General features: G+C 37.1%; 1 protein-coding gene across 8 annotated transcripts; it reads right to left on the bottom strand.

The window, feature by feature from the left end:
• Positions 1-561: 561 nt before the first annotated feature.
• On the bottom strand, positions 562-20,989 carry BNIP2 (BCL2 interacting protein 2). 8 transcript variants are annotated; one of them, XM_030014292.1, is made up of 12 exons: positions 20,886-20,989; positions 16,634-16,771; positions 15,999-16,129; positions 15,162-15,229; positions 13,876-14,043; positions 11,789-11,965; positions 11,030-11,132; positions 10,599-10,730; positions 9,891-9,977; positions 9,620-9,718; positions 8,123-8,158; positions 562-5,461 (listed from the first exon to the last, which is right to left on the bottom strand). In XM_030014292.1, the coding sequence occupies exons 3-12, from the start codon at positions 16,046-16,048 to the stop codon at positions 5,410-5,412; spliced, it is 972 nt and encodes a 323-aa protein (XP_029870152.1). In that variant the 5' UTR covers positions 16,049-16,129; positions 16,634-16,771; positions 20,886-20,989; the 3' UTR covers positions 562-5,409. The 8 variants fall into 8 exon arrangements, with proteins under 8 accessions (XP_029870152.1, XP_040979531.1, XP_040979530.1 ...); XM_041123597.1 differs by lacking the exon at positions 20,886-20,989 and adding an exon at positions 19,643-19,661; XM_041123596.1 differs by lacking the exon at positions 20,886-20,989 and adding an exon at positions 17,517-17,747.

Below are 20,989 nucleotides of genomic sequence, written 5' to 3'. Positions count from 1 at the left end.
CAGCGGAGCGGAGCGCAGCGCCTCGGCCGGCGGCAGAGCCGCCTGCCACCGGGGGCAAGGGCGCGGAGCCCCCGGGGGCCGTGCCTGGCGCCCAGGGAAGTGGCGGCGGCCGCAGCAGCAGGCCGAGCTGCGCGGCTTTCCCTGGCGCGGCCGCCGCCACAGGCATTAAAGACCGAGGTCGTGCTGCAGCGGGCTAGGGTCGACTTTTTAAAATTATGTAATAACGAAGAGTTAAAATGGCTGTAGTTGCGGGCTTAGGTTTATTTTACCTGTTGAAGCGACTGAAAGCCGTGCCCTCCTTACGCTACGAGCCGAACCCATTTTCCTCTAGCGTTGTATTCCGAACCTGTACCGACTGCCAAAAACCTTTTAAATGCTCAACTCCAAAACTATCGTCAAAATAATTGTTGAATTTCACTGAAACTAGCGAACTGGCACCTACAATGCTTTGGGAACCAGGTTTAAATTTCACATTTTTAGGAGGGAGTGGGTGGTGCATACGATCACAAAAGACACTCATATTACCAATATATTCCTACGCAGTAAAATAAAACATTCAGACCTTTTCCAAAGGTGTTTATTGCATACAGCATTTATTTTTTTCCTAATTAAAAAGTTTCCCATAAGTAGTAACAGCTAGCACATTCAGAAATGTGTTTATCACCTTACTCCATGACACCGTGAAACACAAACAGAAAAGGGAAGCTCATTTAAAAAAACAGAAAGGATCATAACATTCTTAAGAGGTAGGTGAAGAGTCTTGTACTTACATAGTTTTATATTAAAGGGGCAAAGGAAAATAGTGACATCTGTGAAGAACATTAATAGTCAATTTAAGCCAGTTATACCACCTACGAGTCACAACCTATGTTTTTGCATGACTACTGCAGCTTTGTTTTGTTAAACACGGCACATTTCCCATATCACCCATAAGTTTAGTGATACTAATAGGCAGTGCCTTAACCCTTCTATCTGCCATTCAACTGGTAGAGCACCCTACTACTTGGGCTTTTCTTGTTAATAAAAAGGCTTTGTTCAGATCACTGAATAAGAAACACTGCAGAACTGCAGAGCCACTGGGAACGTAAGCATCTGTCTTCCATGAATATTTTTTGTAATTATTAACCTGGAATTCCATGTCATAAATATTAACTAGAGCTAGCTAGAGTAAGGAGCATGGTAAGATAAGGACTTGACTTTTTGAAAACACTCCAGTAGCTTCTCATCAGATCATCTGCAATACTGGGGAAAAAAAACAACCAACCTATGTTTAAATCAGATTAATCTGGGCAGTCCAAATTGCAAAACTGAAAAAACATCTAGTTGAGCAAAGAATGGCTTTAATTTCACTGATCTCGGTCATGCTTGAAGGGAATGATGAAAAACTGTAACACAACTGCACCCTCTTCACAAATGCCCTTTTTTCCTGTTAGCTCAATATACAGAACAAGATGTGATAAGGGAAACCATGTAGTTCAACTTAAAATTTTGAAGCTAGGAAAGCTGCCAAATCTGTCTTTCAGTATATGAATATTTAAATATTCCTTGTATTTCAGAGTGCTACTCTGACTAAAACCAGATATCCTTAAAAAGTATAATTAAAGCACTTATTTCAAGCATCTCCGACAACCAGTCGGTGAAACAAATCCTCTGGAGAATGACCTGCATCCACAAGGATTGAATAAGAATTTTTACTGAAAGCTTTATAAGACTGCTGCGGTTACAAAAAGCACGCAAGCTATTATCCCTCTCCCCTCTGTTCCTTGTACGAGACTTTTCTGAGGGAGACTGGAATGACTTGAGAATTAAAGTCATCTCCAAAGACAACAGCTTTTGATACAAGATGCATTTAAGCCATCTTTCTATGTAATAAATACTGTATAAATCTGTAAGATACACAGACAAAAATTTGACACTGAAAGAAATACACTTTTCACCAAGAAACTTATTTCTTTGTGACAGATTTAGTTTAGAAAGTGCCCATTCACCATGTAGTTCCATTATTTTCAGTTAACTACAGACATTTCAGTAGATGACATCAGTGAAGCTGACATATGACTAGGCACCAATGCCACCCTCTCCTCCCTATGACACACTTCGAGGTCATTTCATAAAAGATTCCATTACCACCACCATGTAATCTGATCTTGAAGTCTGACACAAATTAGCTGTTGAAAGGTTTTAAGCTGTCATTAGAGCATTTAAGCATATTATGCAACAAAATTGCTGAAACATGCTAACAGACTATATACCAATTGTGTGCAATTCAGAATATAACTACTGTTTCTCAGTACAAAGTTCCTCACAGCAAGAAATACTATTCTTCACTTGTTCACTGAAAATAAAGGAAAAAAAATGCTAAACTGTATTGTTATGAACAAGGTTACATATTATTCTAACTAGTTCTAAGCTTTTTGGAACCAAAAATCCTCCATTTTAACATCCCAGAACCTCAAAGACTTCAATCTGCTTCAGCACTAAATCCTTATACATCCCTCTCCATTACTTTCCAACAGAACATGGCTTTGCCATACTACACAGAACGTCAAGAACGTTCACGCAATCTACAGTGTACTCGCATCAGTTTTTAAATGACACTTTCTCCAAAATCTTTGCCACTTCTGAACACTTACCCTGTTGCAGAAACCAATTTACAAAATGTCACATCCACACACAGAGAGGCCACTGGCCCAAACCACTATTTCAGCTGCGCACAGTAATAACAAAAGATAACCAATGACTTATTACCACATATATATAAACAAACTAATGAGACCTCCACATCAAAGGTAAGTTAGTACTCGTGAAATTATCTTTTCTTGATGGGACTTAAACTGTATTCTGGGAACAGGAGTTTTAGAAGGAAGTGCCATTGAATGGTGAATTCCCTAAAATATTGTATCTTATCACAAAGTGATTCAGGTTTTGAAATAACTTTAATAAAAGTATGAAATTCCAACTTTTCATGTTTTTAAATATTAAAATATATTAAGCTTTTATAATTTAAAAAAAGGTAAATTTGACAAAAAGTTACCCATTTGTGTTCAAGGTAACCTTGGGACCTCGTCGCTTTTTGTAAACATCCACCTCACCATTTTAAATGATGAGCTGCAAAAGATCAGAGGGGAATAATTCTTTAGTACACCTGTTTCTCAGGCTGCATATCTTTAAGGACAGAAGAACTGTTGTGCTGTATATTCATTCATGAAAACTTATACTAGAGAAATAAACCATTCAGTAAGCACATACACATTTCCAAAATAAATTGTACTGCTGTAGCATGAAACTGTAGAATCACTCAGCCACCAGGAAAGACAACAGTAAAAATGCCATCATTTGATAATATGGTCTATACAGAGGACTGCCTACTCTATACTGCACTATATACATAGGAAGCAACACGACATGTAGGACTACAATCCTCCCACCAAGAATATGATTTTACTGAGAAGAATACTTTTTTAAAAATCAGGAAAAATTTGAAATGAGATGATCAGAATGCTTAGTATCTAGCTTAGGACCCACATAGAATCAGTAAAAATCAAGAAGGTTTACAGGTTTGCATGTTCATACACTGCACTGTAAAAGTATCAAAAGGAAACAGGCTGTAAGTGTCCAATTTACCGACTGGAACGTTACATTAATCCGGGTCAACACTGAAACTGGAGCAGGAGATAAGACAGCCCAAAGAAACTGTTCACGTTCGTGTTCTGCTTTCAGAGCAAGATCCAGACCTGATGAAATGGATGCAAGGCAACTTGAAAGAGAACAGCCTACATATTAATCTCTTTGAAACTGTGATACTGAAGCTGCTATAACAAAAGTACCTAGATCTTGAGATGAAAGTCTCTGAATTGCAGAATTAAAACTCCCAGAGACATGGGCAATTTGCCCTCACCTGACATGAATATGCTCTCAGAGTCTATACATGCATCATTAGAGAGAGTAGATTTATTGTTAATTGGTAGTAAGTTGTGACTGCTATTTATCAGTGTCAGACAGTAATCTGGTTGAGCACAACCCTTTTTTTTTTTTTTTTTTAAATAAGAGAACTGTGTAACACTAACTTTTAATATAATTAAGAACTGATATTTTCGGCATTAAGACAAAATTGCAAGCACAATAAAAACCAAAAGTGAAGATTTAATATTTGCTACAATATTATATTGCTCAACTCCTGAATGGATTTATTTGCATGCACCTGTCCTTACAGGGAAGTAGCAATGATTATCAAGAGATGTTACAAACTTCTACAACATATCGACCAGTGCATTATTGTTGCCCTGATAAACCTATAAACGCTAGTTATGTGTCCAAGAACACCTCTTACAGACACAAGTTTACTACCATTGTGGGGAGGAAAAAAAACCACCAACCTTTAAATCACCTTTTTTTTTTTTGTTAAGTGAAATTAGTGCTGGCATCATGTGCCAAACTAAGAGCTTTAGAAATGGATGTTTCATCTACAGGGATGACACAGGTAGCATAAGATTCTCCATACCTCTGCAAACAATTGATATTATGGTGAGAACATCTATGTAACTCCCAAGCTCTACTAAGTACGACCACAGTTCCTACAACCAATATTTATCCAAGAAGAATTGCAATGAACTCATTTCCTACTGGTAGCTGAGATAGCCTTGATTTACTGAAGCAGAATCTAAATTCACAACTACATTGAAAAAGGTCTGATATCTTACTAGTCATTCAAACAGTTCAGCTTCTGTTGTGGCTTAGGCTTAAACCCTTTGGCCAACAGACTGAAGTTCACAGAACTGCAGTTATGCATTCTCAAAAATGGACTAAAAGACACCAAAGCTCAAGCTCACTCTAGTGAGGTAAATGAGTACTGCTTGTATTAGATATGTGAACAAAAACAAGGATCTCCGCACTTGTGAAAGACTACATTATGTGATTGTTAATATCCAAACAAATTAAGGTTTCTGTGACAACAAAGAAATGCACTTGACCATTTACAGCAAGACAGATTTATACAATAACAACAAGTAACTTATGGCCTTGTCTACCTGCAGATGAATTCCTTCAGCAGGTACACACAATATATTGCTCAGTCATAAAAATATATATTATCTCTTTCCTTTAACATTTAGGTATATAAATATTTTACTGAAGAACATGCATCATTTAGATAAACAACTGCAAGAACACCCTCTGAAAACATAGGGTTCTTTGACATTTAGCAGTATGAAATGATTACATAAACATAGCTATTAAAGTCAAGACAAACCAATACAGCAGTAAGCAGTCCATTGTGTGCTAGTCCAAAGAAATTCGGCACCTTTTGCAACAGGTTATATAATATATATACACACACAGAACACATTGTAAATGGAGCAAAAATAGCATCATTCCATCTGCATATTCTTCAGTCTTGTTTGGACTCCAAACTTACTGTTCACTTTTCTCCTCTTGTTTTCCATTCAGCTCTTGGTCAACTCTGCTTAGTAAAGAAAGCAGTAAAATTAAAACCATGTTAAGAAGTAGTTTAGTTTGATAGCTCACATATTAAGCAAAAACTACTAACAGGAAAACACAAAGCTTTTACATGGAAAAAGTTTTAGTAAATAAATATTAAGATTTTTATTGAATGCCATCACAACGCTTTGCCTTTTTTTTTAAAAAAAATGTTTTCCTACCTCCCCCTAGAAATTAATTAAAACTGTTAAGAAACCATTTAAATAACTATAGCATTCAAAAGGAAGCATTTGAAAAGTGCAAGTGAAGTTTGACTACAAAAGGAAAAAAAGCAGGTTCTGTGCTTTTATTAATGAATGCAAGCAGGAATAAAAATTTACAGGTAACATGACAACACTGTCAAGCACTGTGCTTGGATGAATTCACACACTGCAGAATAAGCACAGAATTACCATTAACATTGTAGTAGTTAAGCCAAGAAGGTAACAGCACTAGTTGAATCAACAAAAGTTAAGTGGCTCCTTAACGGCAATACTTTTTCTATGAAGTTCTAAGACTCTTGTAATTACCCAGGAAAAATTCACCATCATTCTGCTAAAACTGGTTTTTTGTTTTGTGGGGTTTTTTGGTTGGTTTTGGGGGGATTTTTTTTTGTTTGTTTGTTTTTGGGGTTTTTATTTATATCTGCCTTAGGACTAGCAAACAAAATGTTGCTTTGCAGAAACCAGTGGATGGCTGACAGTCCTGCATGAGATGTACTTTTTCTCTTCACAGTGAGAACAAGCTACAGTCTTAACTGTATCTTCTGGAAAATAAATTGTGCATGGAGGTAAGTTAATTTTAAAACCAACAGCAGTTCCAAAGTGAGAGAGGCTAAGGCCAAGTTTGTCTTCTAACAACCTAATTGTCTAACCTACCCGTCCAGTCTCTCAAACTATAACCAGCCGGTTTTTCAAAATGGTAAGTGTGACAGCTCTTCTAGGCCATAAACCCATATAAAGGGGAGGCAAGGGGTTTTTTTTTGTTGTTTGTTTGGTTGGTTTTTTGGGGGGTTGTTTTTTGTTGCCTTTTATTTTTGCAGCAGTAAAAACTGAACCTACTACATAAGGATCCAATAGGTCTGGAGCAGTCGTGTCTAGAAGCAACAGTCCTAGTCAAATACCTTTTCGTCTGCACAGTACGCAGCTGCAAGTCATCCCTGTCCTCACTGCAGTATTTTAGAAAAGCACGCTTTGACATAGCTTACAGGACTAACAACAGAAAGCGTAAGAAAATACGGTAAGCTAATGCAAACAAGCTATGCATAAACATAGAGCTGACAGTATAAATCCATAGAAGTATATCATATTCTAGCTCCCAAACCAACTCATACACATAGCCAAGGAATTCCTACTGCCATCCTCAAATTTAGTAACTAAACTTCAACACATCTCCTTTTCCCCTACTATAATAAATAATACCTACAACTGCTTTCAACCTGATTAAAGTCTCAGTATCAAATAGTGCCTGTGATCTCTCCTCTACATATAAGTTTCACTTAGGAACATACTACTTTTTACAAAAGTGATGGCAGTATAGGCGGTATTAACAGGGACACTAAAAAGTGCTTGTTGTACTGGAGACTTTAAAAAGTTTTTACATTACTGTTTGAATGTGTCAGGTTTGTATCCTGAACATAATGGGCCTTGCAATGGAATTGGGCATATAGAATTATGCACGGGGGGGGGGGGGGGGGGGGGGGGGGGGGGGGGGGGGGGGGGGGGGCGGGGGGCCAGAAATCAAGCAGAACTGTTCTTCAATATGTACTGGAAGGGCTTCTTAAATTTGACAGGCTTAGTACTTCAGGTTACACACTGCAAAATTATCACTTAATTGGAATAATTCCTAGAGAATGTTCAACACTTGTCACTAGCTTTACCTGCTAGCTTTCAGAAAGAATTTAAATTCCTTTTATTTTAATCTCTCCGTGTTCCTCTTAGACAATAAGCCTCCCTCAATAGTTATGCACACACAGGAAGAATAATTAAAAAAAGCAAAGTTAGTAGCAAAACCTTTCAGTACATTTGTTAATGAGAGTGAAAAAGTAACATCCATTCAAAAAATTTCATCAGCTGCTAGAATAGCTTGAATAGTTAGCAGGAGACTGAAAATTAACAAAATGAAAATCCAATGTTTATTAGCAAGGAACATAGGCACTGCAAATACAAACAGCACTAAAAATACTAATTTAGATTGCATCTGTTCAAGTTAATAACTGAAAAGGTAGTGAATACCAAAAATACAAAAAACAATATTAGAGCTTCTTCCAGAGTTCCATCTCTGCTGATGCATAGCTACAGCTTAGCACCTAAAAACAGCTCTTCCTTCAGACATCACTTTTTGTTAAAAAGAAGCACTACTTTTGCCTCTTGAAGATTCAGTTGAGAAACACGTATCCCCTTAGAAGTGAGCATCTCATGTAGTAGAGACTATTCACAAATACCTGTTTGAACATCCAGGGTGAGTTCTTTTAGATGATATATTGTACTTGCAGGCAGTATAGTTACTTTCATGCATAAAAACTTAGTCACTAGTGCATGTTTATATTTACAAATGCTTATTCCTTTATGCAAGCCAATCAACTGGGAGTTAGTTGCAGTGCAAATTGTCTTATCTAGATGCAACCCTAATCAAAATATGAAGATACCTTTTCTGTTTCTTTCTAAACTTTTCTTCTTCATACCTTGGTGAGGAAAAGTTTGATTTCAGTAAATATAACATATGAAGGCCAAATTCAACAGAAGCTGCAAACTGGTATTAGTGTCAATACAGTTTGTAGAAACATACCAAGTTTTGAAACTGATATTATTAAGAAAAAATATATTGTACTTCCAACATTTATAAGCAAGAAGCATTAAGATTTAGTTACTATGACATAACATATGAATTCAATACTTCTTGTACAGTATTAACGGCCATCACTAAAATTTAAAGTCTGTATTCATAACAGTTTGAAGCCAGATGTAATCCTCCACAGAAGTCTGAGAATTAACTCCATAAGTCAACCAAGTTCAACCTTTGCAGAACAGTTAAAAGGTTTATCAATACAGAAAGGAGTCTTTCTCTCCTTAGAAAGATAGTCTGAGTATTTATAACACATCCTTCAAAAGCCCCAGTAAAAAAATATTCTAAAGATAGCACAAGGCTGCTTCAGTATTGTCACGTCTTTCCTCTCCACCCCAATAAAACTGCGTTTTCTCTATTTTATAAAAAGTTAAACTCTGCAACTGATACCAGCTGAATGTTTACTGCAATAACCAGCCATTTGCAGGAGCGTGGGGGACCAGTTTGTGGATTTGTCCAATATGGATGTGCCCTTCTGTCCACACAGTGAGACTATGCCACCTTTCCTTATGGAGTTCCCAGTTTGCGATCACCTATTGGGATGCATTCTCTATAGGTTTTGTATGTTATACCCTCTAATAGGCTGATCGATTTTTCATCAAAATTGTTAGTATTTTCATCTGGCTTTTTTAAGACCCAAGTTTGTGATTTCTACTCTATTACTGCACCCACAAATGCTATTGACAAAAGTATCATCATCATCGTATTTAAGAGTTGTGCTGATGTTAAAATGGATATTTGTATCTGGAGGGAAGGAAGAGGAGAAAACCAAGGACGTTGATGCTGCCTTCACCTCTTCACCAAAGTAGTTTTAGAACTATTATGGGTAGGGATTCATCATTTTTCCACCACAGCTGCTCTTTTAAATGAAATCCCAACCCAAGTGCTGTTTCACCACTTAATTTGTTCCACATTTTAGCATGAACACCAAAGATACTATAAATAACTTCAGTATCAATACGTCCAGAATTTCTCGCTCACAAGCCAGTTTAGCATACTAAGGGGTAGAACAACTGGAATGAGGCCTTGCCTCTACAAGACTTAATTCACACACACCATAGTAAGGCACTATTTGTGAAAATCCCTATACATTAACAATTTCACTATCCATGCTACTGCATACCAAACTGTAGTTAGCAATGTGGTCAAACATGGATACTCCTCCTAGATACAGCGATGATCTGAGTTAAATTAAATTTTATTAAATGCAAATTATTACATTCAAACCAATCATTGAATACAATATAAACTGGTTCTAAAACATGATCAGTGTAGAACATGTTTGAATAATAAAACGTACTGTTTTATGCATTCTGGGATGCCAACGTATTCCATGGGGATGAGTTCAGCTAGTTCTGCGAGGGTAAAGACATACCTAATTTTTTGGCTGAATTTTGAGCTGTGGAAGAACAAATGCAGGGTACAGTTACAACTTAAAAAGTTTTCAATAGGTCAATATTAAAACAGTTTTTGAAGTTTAAAGTAAACAGTTGTTAGGGTTTTTTTTTGGTGGGTTGTTTTTTTTTTTTTTTTTTTTTTTTTTTTTTAAGAAATAGCTTCCAGAGTATTACCTAATAAAAGGTTTTGTGATGGCCAGAAGTGTTCTGATGAACCAAGAAGGATGAACTATGATTAATGATTTCAGATTTTTCCTTAACCTAAAGAATTCAAACAGAGGACATAATTACTAGAACAAAAAGGCAGCATGACAACAAGGGGTTTTTTTTTTTAATATATAAGTATGCTTTTGCAAGCACAACCGTCACATAAATCTAGTATTCTGACATTCCATTATTAGGCATTACCACCTGCCAGAAGAAAAAAAATAAAAAAAACAAAACACACAACCATATAGTCAAAATTTAAGATATAGTATCATTTTGACAATAACGACAAGGAAATAACATTCCAAAGAGAAGTTTCTTTGAATCTTTTTACACAACTAATGATGAAGTCCTTTACGAAGGACCCCCCCTTATTACCTTATCATATTAATACATTAAGTTTTAAGGATATTCTACGTGGTAAGAGTATTCAGTATTCTAACACTACTATTTTCACTTAAAACAAACAAAAAAACACCCTGCAACAAAAAAAACTGGCATGCCTGTAGCATTATTCCACATTGTCCAGCTTAGGAAGAGGTTTTCAATATACCAAGCAATTTGCTTAAATCTTATCCAGTAGGTACCAGATACCACATTAAACAGCATTTTTTCCTAAACATGTATATCACTGAGCATGTGAATATTGTAAGAAAACACTGCAGAGCTTCTTACCTTCTATCAATTTGCTGGTAACATTTCCTAAGCCAGCCTAAACTTGGCATTTTTCTCCTTGTTGTTGCACCATTCAGGTAAACTATCATATAGTTCTCTGCTACTAACAGTTCTAAAGTGCCAATTACATACCTGCAGAGACAAGCAACAAAAACTTTCAAGTAAAGATCTGTGGATATTAAAGTAATTTCTAGTAGTGCTCAAATATATTTAAAAAAACAAAGCTGGCAAAAGTGTTGAGCAACATCTAATAATTTTTCTTCCTTCTCCTGGAAGCAGATGTAGTTGCTTTTCTATTTGTTACTTTTCCCTCATCTGAAATATAAAAAGCTTCATTAAAAAGATGAGAGGGAAGTAACTGCCCTTACAATAAAATGCTAATTTTCACAATGTGAAATTAAGACAGTATTCAGAGGCAGATGATGACTTACTTAAATAGATTGTCCATTAGATATCTGTAGTTAGGCTGGCTGCTTTCAGGCATAAAGCAAACAGCAAACACAACAATGGCATTTAATCCATCACCATAATAACCTAAAAACAAAGGAAAAAGCAGCAGTGGTAACAAAGGTGACTATACAATAACTACGTTTGCACAGAGTCAAGCATATTCAGTAAGCTTTCTCATTATTTAGCTTGAAGAGACTTACAAACATCTATATAGGCAGATTCATAGTTACAGAAAACCTGAAGATTTCTTTTTCAAGTTCATCTACATCTAAAGAAATAGCTGAAGTTGATGTAAATCAAATGCTGTACCTACAAATCAACATCTCAGTATAGAATCTCAGTATATTTAATAAAGTTTTTATATAGCCAACTTTTCTTCCAAACTAAACTCCACAGACTGTTGGGAAGAGTCATTAAATTGACTTACGCCGTAGTAGATCTACAGTTAATGCTTTCAACACTCTTAAAACCAAAAAATTATACTGGTAGCACTGACACTGTAGAACAGCTAAGTACATCTTATTACATATATACATGTTAGTAGCTTCATTTGAACATGTGCACATTTTGGAACTTTAGTTTAATAGGGAAAAAGTATTAAATCAACCATATACCTTAATACTGCAACAAATGAATTATCATATGAGTCTTTACACCCAGAGCTCTTTCTGTGCCACCCCAACTTAGCTTAAAGAAGTAAGTTTCTCAACAGTTCCCCTCAGCACATCACTAATCCTTACCACCATGACTGATAACTTTTTTATATGGTTCAATTGCCTTCATGTCCACCCTATGGTCCTGTTCTCCAATCCTAAACATTCGCCAGCGTCGACCATCATCTTTCTCCTCTGCTGCAGTGTATTCAGTAAGTGATCCTTTCCTAATTACATCAGTAGTTTTTGGTTTTGGAAGATCATCTGCCAAAGTTAAAACATGTTCAAGATCCATTATGAATACTATGTATAGGGACAATCAATTACAATACAGGTTAACCACTTTGCTATCTAATCTATTTTAATGTTCTTTAGCCAGTCAGACATATCAGCTGACTTAGTTCCTTCAGTCGTTACAAAATAGGATCTCATGGGTGTCATACATATTTTAGTGAAATACTCCATGTTGGCAGTTATCCATTGACTGTAGTTTTCTATGTTAAAGTACATGACAAATTTCAATTCACATAGAAAGCCTATTGAATTGTAGGCTTTCAGAATACAGACCTTGATGAATCTCACCAAAACAAAGTGGTTAACTCTGATGATAATTACACAGGTTGCTTGATCACAGATTTACATAAAAGCATGATTTAAAACATTGACAGTACCTTGCAAGCAGACATGCAGGCAAATCTATTTAGAAATTAAATCTAATTCATATGTGTGCAATCAATATATATGAAATTTATGCTGACAGCAATCTGTAAAACAATTTGCTCCAATTAAATTATGATTCTTGACTTTGTTGCATAGACCTTACCCAAAGCGAGAAAAACCTACTGCAAGTTAGTTGTCTGCTCCCAAGACAAAGCTGTTAATTGAAACTATCCTTCCAGGAAAATGAAGGCAGCAGCATTAAAGGAAGAAAAGACAGAAATCCTTTTCAGCCACTTTTAAAAACAAGGCACAAACATCCGGAACATTTCCTTTGCATCATTGCAAAACTAACCCTAAATACCAATTCTTCTTCACCAAAACGATGAAAATCCTTTTACACAGGTAAACCCACAGGCTCTGTTACAAAAACTTCATCTGCAATATGTCTTTAGCCATTTAAAAAAAACCCTTATTCTAAAGAGTGTTTCTTTCTCCATTTACAAGCTATCTTGGAATGAAGAACAGGTAGTGTTTCATACATAACAGTGAAAAGAGAGCTTCCTGTTTACTCAGGAATTAAAAGTATTTTTTTTTCCAGAATAAAAAAAATTATAATTGAGTTTACATGTTTAGAGACATTCTTAAGTCATGAAGTTTACAGAAGTTGGTCAAACAGTTGGAGTCTAACACAACAGTTCTTGGCTTACATAAAAGGGCCTTAAAACATAATTAAAACTGAAAGTATAAAACTTGTGCTTTAACTCCTACACAGAACTTTTTTACCTCCAATAACATTTGTTAGAATCTCCAGGCTTTGCCTGTAAGAATAGGATGAAGCATCTACTCATTTCTTAAATTTCAGATCATTACTAGTGAGGCTATAGCTATGTTAACTTCCTATCAAGTCATTTCAGAATTCCTTGACACAAAATAGAGGCTCTTCTACCACTTTCAGTCAACCCAGAAAGCACACAAACTCTAAGGCTACTGACCTTTTGCCATTCTCACCACAGTAAGATATGAGATCAGGTGTTAGTCAGTATTTTTAAAAATACCATTCAGTCTTCCTTCAATACAAAGGCTTGCAATTCATCAATTTCCAACTAGCTAATCTACATCACTTTATATGGTTCACCTCTATTTAAAACTCATCTATAATACATGTAAAACACCTTCGGTATTTTTTTTTTTTTCCCCAGGTTGGTTCTTAAAAACATACTGCAACAAAGAGGATTTTCCATAACTTTGAGTCTTACAGGTGTTTAATGACATTCACCTAAGTTTATTTGGAGGTACAGCTATTATTATGTTGTCTGTGTACTAATCAGTCAAGGTCTGATTCGGTCTTTAAAAATTCATTGCATATATTCCAAATTTCTAATCTAATAATTCCCTTTTTATTTTTCCTCTTGTAATATTGAGCCATAGTTATTTCCCACCTGAAAAACTGTTGACCTGCACATAAGAAAATAGAAATATTTACAGGCATCAGACAAAAGTAATAAGATACTTACCTTCCCATTCAAACTCATTGCTATTTTCTGAAGGAGTATCCAAGTCATCCAAATCAATCTCTCCACTCTCATCCAAGTCATCAGACAAAACAGATTCTTCACTGTGATCCAAAGTTAAGCTAATATCTGGAGCCGTTAGTTTCTTCCTCACTTTGGTTCCATTAACCTCTGTATTTAAAAAAGCAAATTGTTTCTTTTCAAAGCTAAAGCGAGTTTAGATAGGCATATTAACAAGACAGAAGACCACAATGCTTTCTCAGAATGCATTGTAAATTAATGCCCATAATTTAAACAATGTATCTTTGGAATAAGAATTAAACACAGGGTGAAAAGAATAGCACTTGGAGGTCAAAGTTCTCAAGTCCTCAAGACCGTAAGTTTACCCAACTGCATACACGCTATGATCACAGTGGTAGACCACCATACTCCCTACAGAAGAAAAACCTGAAGTGCTGCCACCACCTAAGCAACTATTACCCATGCTAGCTATACCAAAGCATTCCATGAGTTGTTCTAGATATTATACTAATTAAGCCTTGCAAATAATGCAATAAGTTCATGTCCCTAGCCCTTGATTTTGTTAGATATTGGTAACATCATAACCATCTTTGATGAAATAAAAAATAATATACAAGCTGCAAAAACCCAGAAGGCTGGCAGACAACAGTGAGGACAGAAAATTAAAGAAACTATTAGGGGAACACCCAGCATGCTTTGAGACATAAGGCAAGTACTTGTGTGATTCCGACAGCAGTTGAAAGCAGGGAATAAAATAAAATGACTGATGCAGCACTGAAAATGCCACAACTAAAGCAGACTGACAAGATACAAAAAATGAAAAAAGTAAAAAAAAAAAAAAAAAAGCATCTGTATTATTACCCCTCTGACCATTTGGATGGGCAACATTCTTAAAAGGCCACAAAGGTCTGAAATTTGGAGAGAAACTAAGGTAGGCCCTAACTGATGCACAGAAGCCAAATAATGAACCAAGATTTTAAGACAGGTCAGGAAGTGAGTGCAGTTATTCATTTTTGTCCGGTATTACCTGGATAGCTCTGTTCACAGAGAGGATGAAGAGTCTCATATTTTATTCCCAAACCCTTTTCTTTCTAGACAAGATGTTTATAATACCCTTCACATATAAAAATGTCATTTAGAATGCTGTTTCCTCAAGCCTGACTCAAAAACCACCCCCACTCCCCAAAACACCCTAAACCAAAAATGGAGCTTTAAAACAGCCATCCAAGTAGGAAGCGGTCAGCTTGACTGGAGTGGAATGTTCTTACCAGCTTCACTTTCTGTTCCAGCTGCAGCCAATATATCTGACTCAACAGGATCATCCTCTGGCAGGGGCCTGGTGCACAAAGTAGAAACTACTGTTACAAAACTTTTTTTTTCTTTTTTAAATAGCCAGCTAAATGCCAAATATTTAGGCTTACGCACTGCTAAAAAACCCACTGTGGGATAGTATTGAACTAAATTTACTTATAGCCTAAGTTCAAGCTTTCAGTAAACAAAGCACCAAAGTAGCAGAAAATTCCTTTACAGCATGCAGGTGACCATCTGTTGATGTGACAAATGCCAAAATACTGGTTGCTACAAGTGTGTGTCATCCTTAAGAAAACTTATATTCTTGCTTAAGAAAATTTGACATTAAATACATTACAGAAGTAGTTTAGTCATGTTATTACAGAAAGCCTCTGAAGTCAGCTCTTTTAGTTTCTTTGTAGGCCCAAGCATCACTAGCAGTCCAAACGGTTAAAAATTTTGCTCAAAAATGTTGCTTAATGAAATATTTGGGCCTTCAGACACTGGTAGTAACATGCAAACAATGTAGTTGCAAAAGAGTACCACGGAAAACTAAGCCAAACTTCCAAATTTTCACTTTAGTAACACTGGAAACTTCAAAAGTGGCATTCCTGTTTTACTTAACTTACCCATGAACATGAAGTGATCCCTTTCCAGACCATAAAGAAACATGCCACAAAACCTTTTCAAGATGACTATATTAATGGAAATCACTTCAAGATTATTGAGTGTTAGTTCACCAGGAAGATAAAGCGGTAAGCTTATTCTGGATGTTATGCATTTGATTTTAATTACTATTAAAAAAAATTAAAAACCTTGGGAAATCTTCATCTTGCCATTCTTCCTTAAACTCAACACCTTCCATTCTCCAGCCAACTTGAACTGCTAATAGAGACTCCTGATCACCCAGAACCTCTTGTCTTCAGGACAGTGGGCTAAAGAGGAGCTGCAGGAACATAACAGAAGATGCTAGTTCCATACTATTGTAATGCCCATACTTGCAACACATCCTTTCACTCATCACCAAGTTGAGGTATTATGCAGAAAAAAAACACAAAAAAAACCACAGAGAAAAGTTTATGATTTGTCTCCACTTTTTTTTTTGTACAAAACTGCTTATGGCATGGTTTATCATACAATAATTTAGGTTGGAAGGGATCTCATGTAGTCCAATGCCCCGCTCAAGCAGGATCAACATCTCGGCTAAAAACCAAGGCCTTGAGCAACCTGATCTATCATTTAGGATTACACCAGTTCACTCCAAACTGTAAGAAACCTGACAGCTCTCTAGATTCTACAAGAGATATTGAATAAGTGCGTATTTTGAGAACCCCCCCCCAGATGGTCAGACCTAAAACACAACCCAGTTCTTAAAAAAAAAAAAAAAAAAAAAAAAAAAATCACACACTTTAAAGATAACTATTTCAGAAAGTGTTTTCAGAAAACTCACCCTGTGATGTGCAAGTCAAGCTGTGTTTTTTCAGGCTCACCCATCACCAGCAACAAGGAATCACCAATAATGGAACATAATAAACCATTCTGCTGACATACAAGTCCAAGCCAGTTGAAGCTCTTGGCTGCGTTGGCTCTAAAAATTGGCAGGAGCAGGTAAGCTTATCAATGCAGATATTAAGAAAAATCAACACTAATCAAAACAGGAAACAATTATATTTTTTGAATGCAAAGAAGCAATCACCACAGAACACTACTACATACAAAGTTTGAATGCAATCATACTGCTAATTAAGCAGAGAAACAATTTTTTTTTTATGTGGCTAAAAAGAAATGTTACACTTACTGTTCTGTATGATGACCTTTCACAACAAATCTCAATTTCTCTTCTCCTGACCCGATTACAGTCACAGACTGTTTTTAAAACGTCCTGCAATGCTTAAAGCTACACTACACAAGCCGATTAACAAAAAATTTAAAAGACTGATTTTTCTAACACTCCGGTACCAGCAACAAATTAAACACTAATGACTAAAATTTAAGCTTATTTTACCGACATTTCCCTGCTTCCCTCACCCAGAAAACTGAAATAAAATTCCTGTAAGGTATCAGCCTAGTTCCTCTTAAGGGTCAGACTCTCCTGTTTGAATTGTTCAGCCCCTGCACCGCTCAGTTGCTGTCAGTATGTGCCAGTACACACAACCTCCAAAAAGTTGCCCCAGCAATTGTCCTCCTAGCTCTCCCTCTTTATCATTTTTGATTTATACGCTCTTTGGAGTAGTTTCTTGCCGCTTGAATCATATGACTTCCCTTGTGAAACATGTCCTCTCTTTCATTAAGATGATGATATTCTCAGCATACAGTTTCTCCTGAGTACTAACCTGCTGAGTGTTCGCAACAATAAATTTTAAATATTTGCTTGGAGATCTGATCGTATTTTGATCAGTAGTAACAGTGAATATGTGCATAGTTCTTTATGCATTTGTTTCAGGACACTGAGATGAAGCAGGAGAAGTTTCACAAGGTACTCTACGCAGTCAAGAGAATACAGTGGTTACAATCAGTACGGAACAGACCATCTGATGCAAATACGCAGTTCACTGCAAACAGACACTAAACTTAAAAGAAAATGTAAACTGATGACTTCATTCTTAAGGGACAGATGAAGAAATGAATAAAACTGACAGTAAAAAAAAAAAAAACCACAACAAAAACACACCACCACAAACCAACCCTACCACTGTGCTGGTGGCTATAAGATGCTACTCTTGAGCATGCACTGCATTCACAAGACAGTTTAAAGTAGGGTTTTGCTCCAAGACTTGAATAGTTTCCTCACCACACTTTTGAAGAATACCAAACACCAAGTAACATCTATTAATTTCAGATGTACAGCATTTCAGTGCAGAAGCAATTCCTACCTGCGTGTATTCCATTACATTAAGATAAACTTGATACACTAAAGACAGGCACAGAGTTTAAATGTTACTCATGCTGTAATCAAAGTTTAAGACACTTTTACAAAACACTTCTCGCGTTACTTACAGAATTCTCATCAGCAACTTCTCATTAAGGTAGACTTGAAAGCAATCATTCACTAAATACCGCATAGTACAACTGCAAACAACTTACAAGGCAAGTTTCAAGTTCAACATCAGATAAGCTTGAATTTAGGTTTTCAGCATCCTACTTAACATGCAGACTAAGTAGTTGTTTTGGATGTTTCAACTTAAAGTCTTATGTACAAAAGCACTATCACCTGTCAACTAGAAAAATGAGAAATTAAGGAGGAAGGGCAATCCCAAGAAAGTTAGAAAAGTGCTGACTTTAAAGTTAACTACTGAATAACTTTACATCACTAATATAAATGCTTACAAAGCAGGGGAAAAAAAATCTACTATTTCTGCTTATACAAACTAAAGCAGAGTTTAGAATAGTCTTCCTACAGCTGCTGTGGCAGTGCTGACATCTTCTGTTTTTACTATGCCAAAGTCTCTTTTTAATTCAGCTGTAAATCAAACATAAAAGCTTAACTTGAAAAATGTAATATATTGTAATAATGCGAGTATTTATTAGTCACATAGAATAAAAGCAATTAAATTTCTACCTGATCCTAGCACTCTTCATGGACAACTCAAAAAGCTGTGGTTTCTGAGAACAGCAAGCCTGATCATTTTTACTCTCCATTGCTCATTATCTTCCATTTTACTTAAATGGAATTGGAAGACTGGGAGCTATCTAAAGGTCAGAAACTTCAACACATCAAAGAACATCTGGATGCAGGATTGCCACGTGGTTCTGCTCTCTTACTGGAACCACGGGACTTTGGTTCTCAACAACGCCTTTCATATTTCTAAGTATCTCAACAGGCAAGTTACAATACTACAAAAAGAAAAAAATATCACAAGAGAACACATCACTAAAACGCACTACTCTTCCGCTGCAGCTAATGAACAGATTTCCATTTCCAGAACACCAGGTTAAACCTACTCAAGTTTGCATGTGAAGAGTATTACTGCTTGCACCAGAAGTCAAACATCAGTGTTCTCATCATTCTTCCTGGAAGAAGGGATAATTTTCAGAGTTCTCTCATTAATACCAAGCTGGCTTAGTTGGTAGGTGCTGGAATACCAAATACAAGAATATTTAAGAAGCCTATTATAAACTGCCATTTTTAAGAATTTAGTTTACAGCTAAACAGAGACTCTAAGCTGTCCCAGATACTTAGGGAAAAAAAAAAAAAAAAGAGACAGCAGAATGCATGAGATAGTTTTATTCATGCAGTTAAAGACTCCTTGCAAAAATTATTTTTTAGGTTTTCACTCTTGAGTTCTCAGAAGAATACACAAATAAATAGAAGTTATACATTTACATGGGCATATCTGCCTATCCAATACAGAGACCTATATTCAGTCTCTGACCAGCACCTCAGCATTTTAAGTATAATAAATATAAGGCTTATTTTGCAAGACAATTGCAATGATGAGCACACTATTGAACTAGGTACCTGATCAGCAAAGAATAGCGTGCTGTTTCCATCTCAGAAATCAACTTAAAAAAAAAAAAAAAAAAAGATTAGCCTACTTTTTCTACATTTCACCTTCACCATTTCAACAGAAACATTAACTGTTACTAAAGTGAATTCCAGGTTCCAGGCATTAAAGAGGTGCCTCTAAGAGTATTTTCCACATTTGATTTTACAGCAAGTGAAATCTAAGGAACAGGTATGTTTTTCTGGTACACACATCCACACGGTACAGCTCACTATAATTTCTAAATGTTTCTATAAGCCCACTGGCTTTTAGAATGTGGCCACACTAGCCGTGACCCCAGGAAACACTTCCCAGACCTGAAGACGGACAGCCAAACTTTCTCACTTGCAAGTTTGCATAACGAGGTGATGCAAGGACTTTCATTAATAACAGGTCAATTCTTTGTCTCCTTTTACTCCCTTCTCTCCGCATCAAAGCATGGAGAAATCAGTCCATTAAAAGAGAAAACTTTGAAAACACTCTTGCTGTCATCTCCGAGGATACTACTTTAAATTCCACATTGAGGGCAACAGAAGAATCTGCATTTCCGAATCACCAAGGCTCACTTAAAGGCAAGTACTACCTTGTCTGACAACGGTCAAAAAGAATTTATACCCTGCCTAAAGGCAATCAATATTCCTATGTAAGATTTAGATACGCATACACGTTAACCAGAAATAATCAATTACTACTTAGCATATTACATTAGTAGCTGGAGGAACCAAAAGAAAAGGTGCTAGAAAGCAACTTCTGCGACATAGCTCCATGCCGCGCACTTGCTAAACCTACATCGGAAGAAGTTACTCCACTCGCGCTCCCCGCTCCTTATTCAGCCACACAAGAGAAAGGCGGAGAGGGGAAGAAAAAAAAAAAAAAAAAGAAAAGTCTCCGTAATCGAAGGCAACCTCATTAGCGGGCATAAGGCTGCAGTTCGCGCTGCTCCGGTGCGACCACCCTGCCGGGGCGGGGGAGGGACTGCCAGGGCGAACACCCCGCGCCCAGCGCCCTTCCCCGACCGCTCCCCGCAGCGGTCGCACGGGAGCGACGCGACGCCGCGGCCCGCTCTGCGGAGGAGCCGTACGCCCGAGGCGCAGGCCAGCACCGCCCCGGTAGGGCCGCCAGCGCCCGACGGCTCCGGACTCAGCCCCGCCGCACAGCGCGGCCGGGCCGCGGCGCAAGGCTCCCGGCTCGCCGTTATCGGCCCCTCCGCGGACGTACCTGGCGGGACACGGACGGGACGGGACGGGACGGGCCGCGGCGTCGCCCGCGCCGCCGCGGAAAGGGCCCCCTCCGCCGCGCTGCCCCTGCTCACCCGGAAGCGC

The sequence above is a fragment of the Aquila chrysaetos genome, chromosome 5 (genome assembly GCF_900496995.4).
Source record: "Aquila chrysaetos chrysaetos chromosome 5, bAquChr1.4, whole genome shotgun sequence".
NCBI classification, from domain to species: Eukaryota; Metazoa; Chordata; class Aves; order Accipitriformes; family Accipitridae; genus Aquila; species Aquila chrysaetos.
This window is presented reverse-complemented; position numbering and strand designations above follow the sequence as displayed.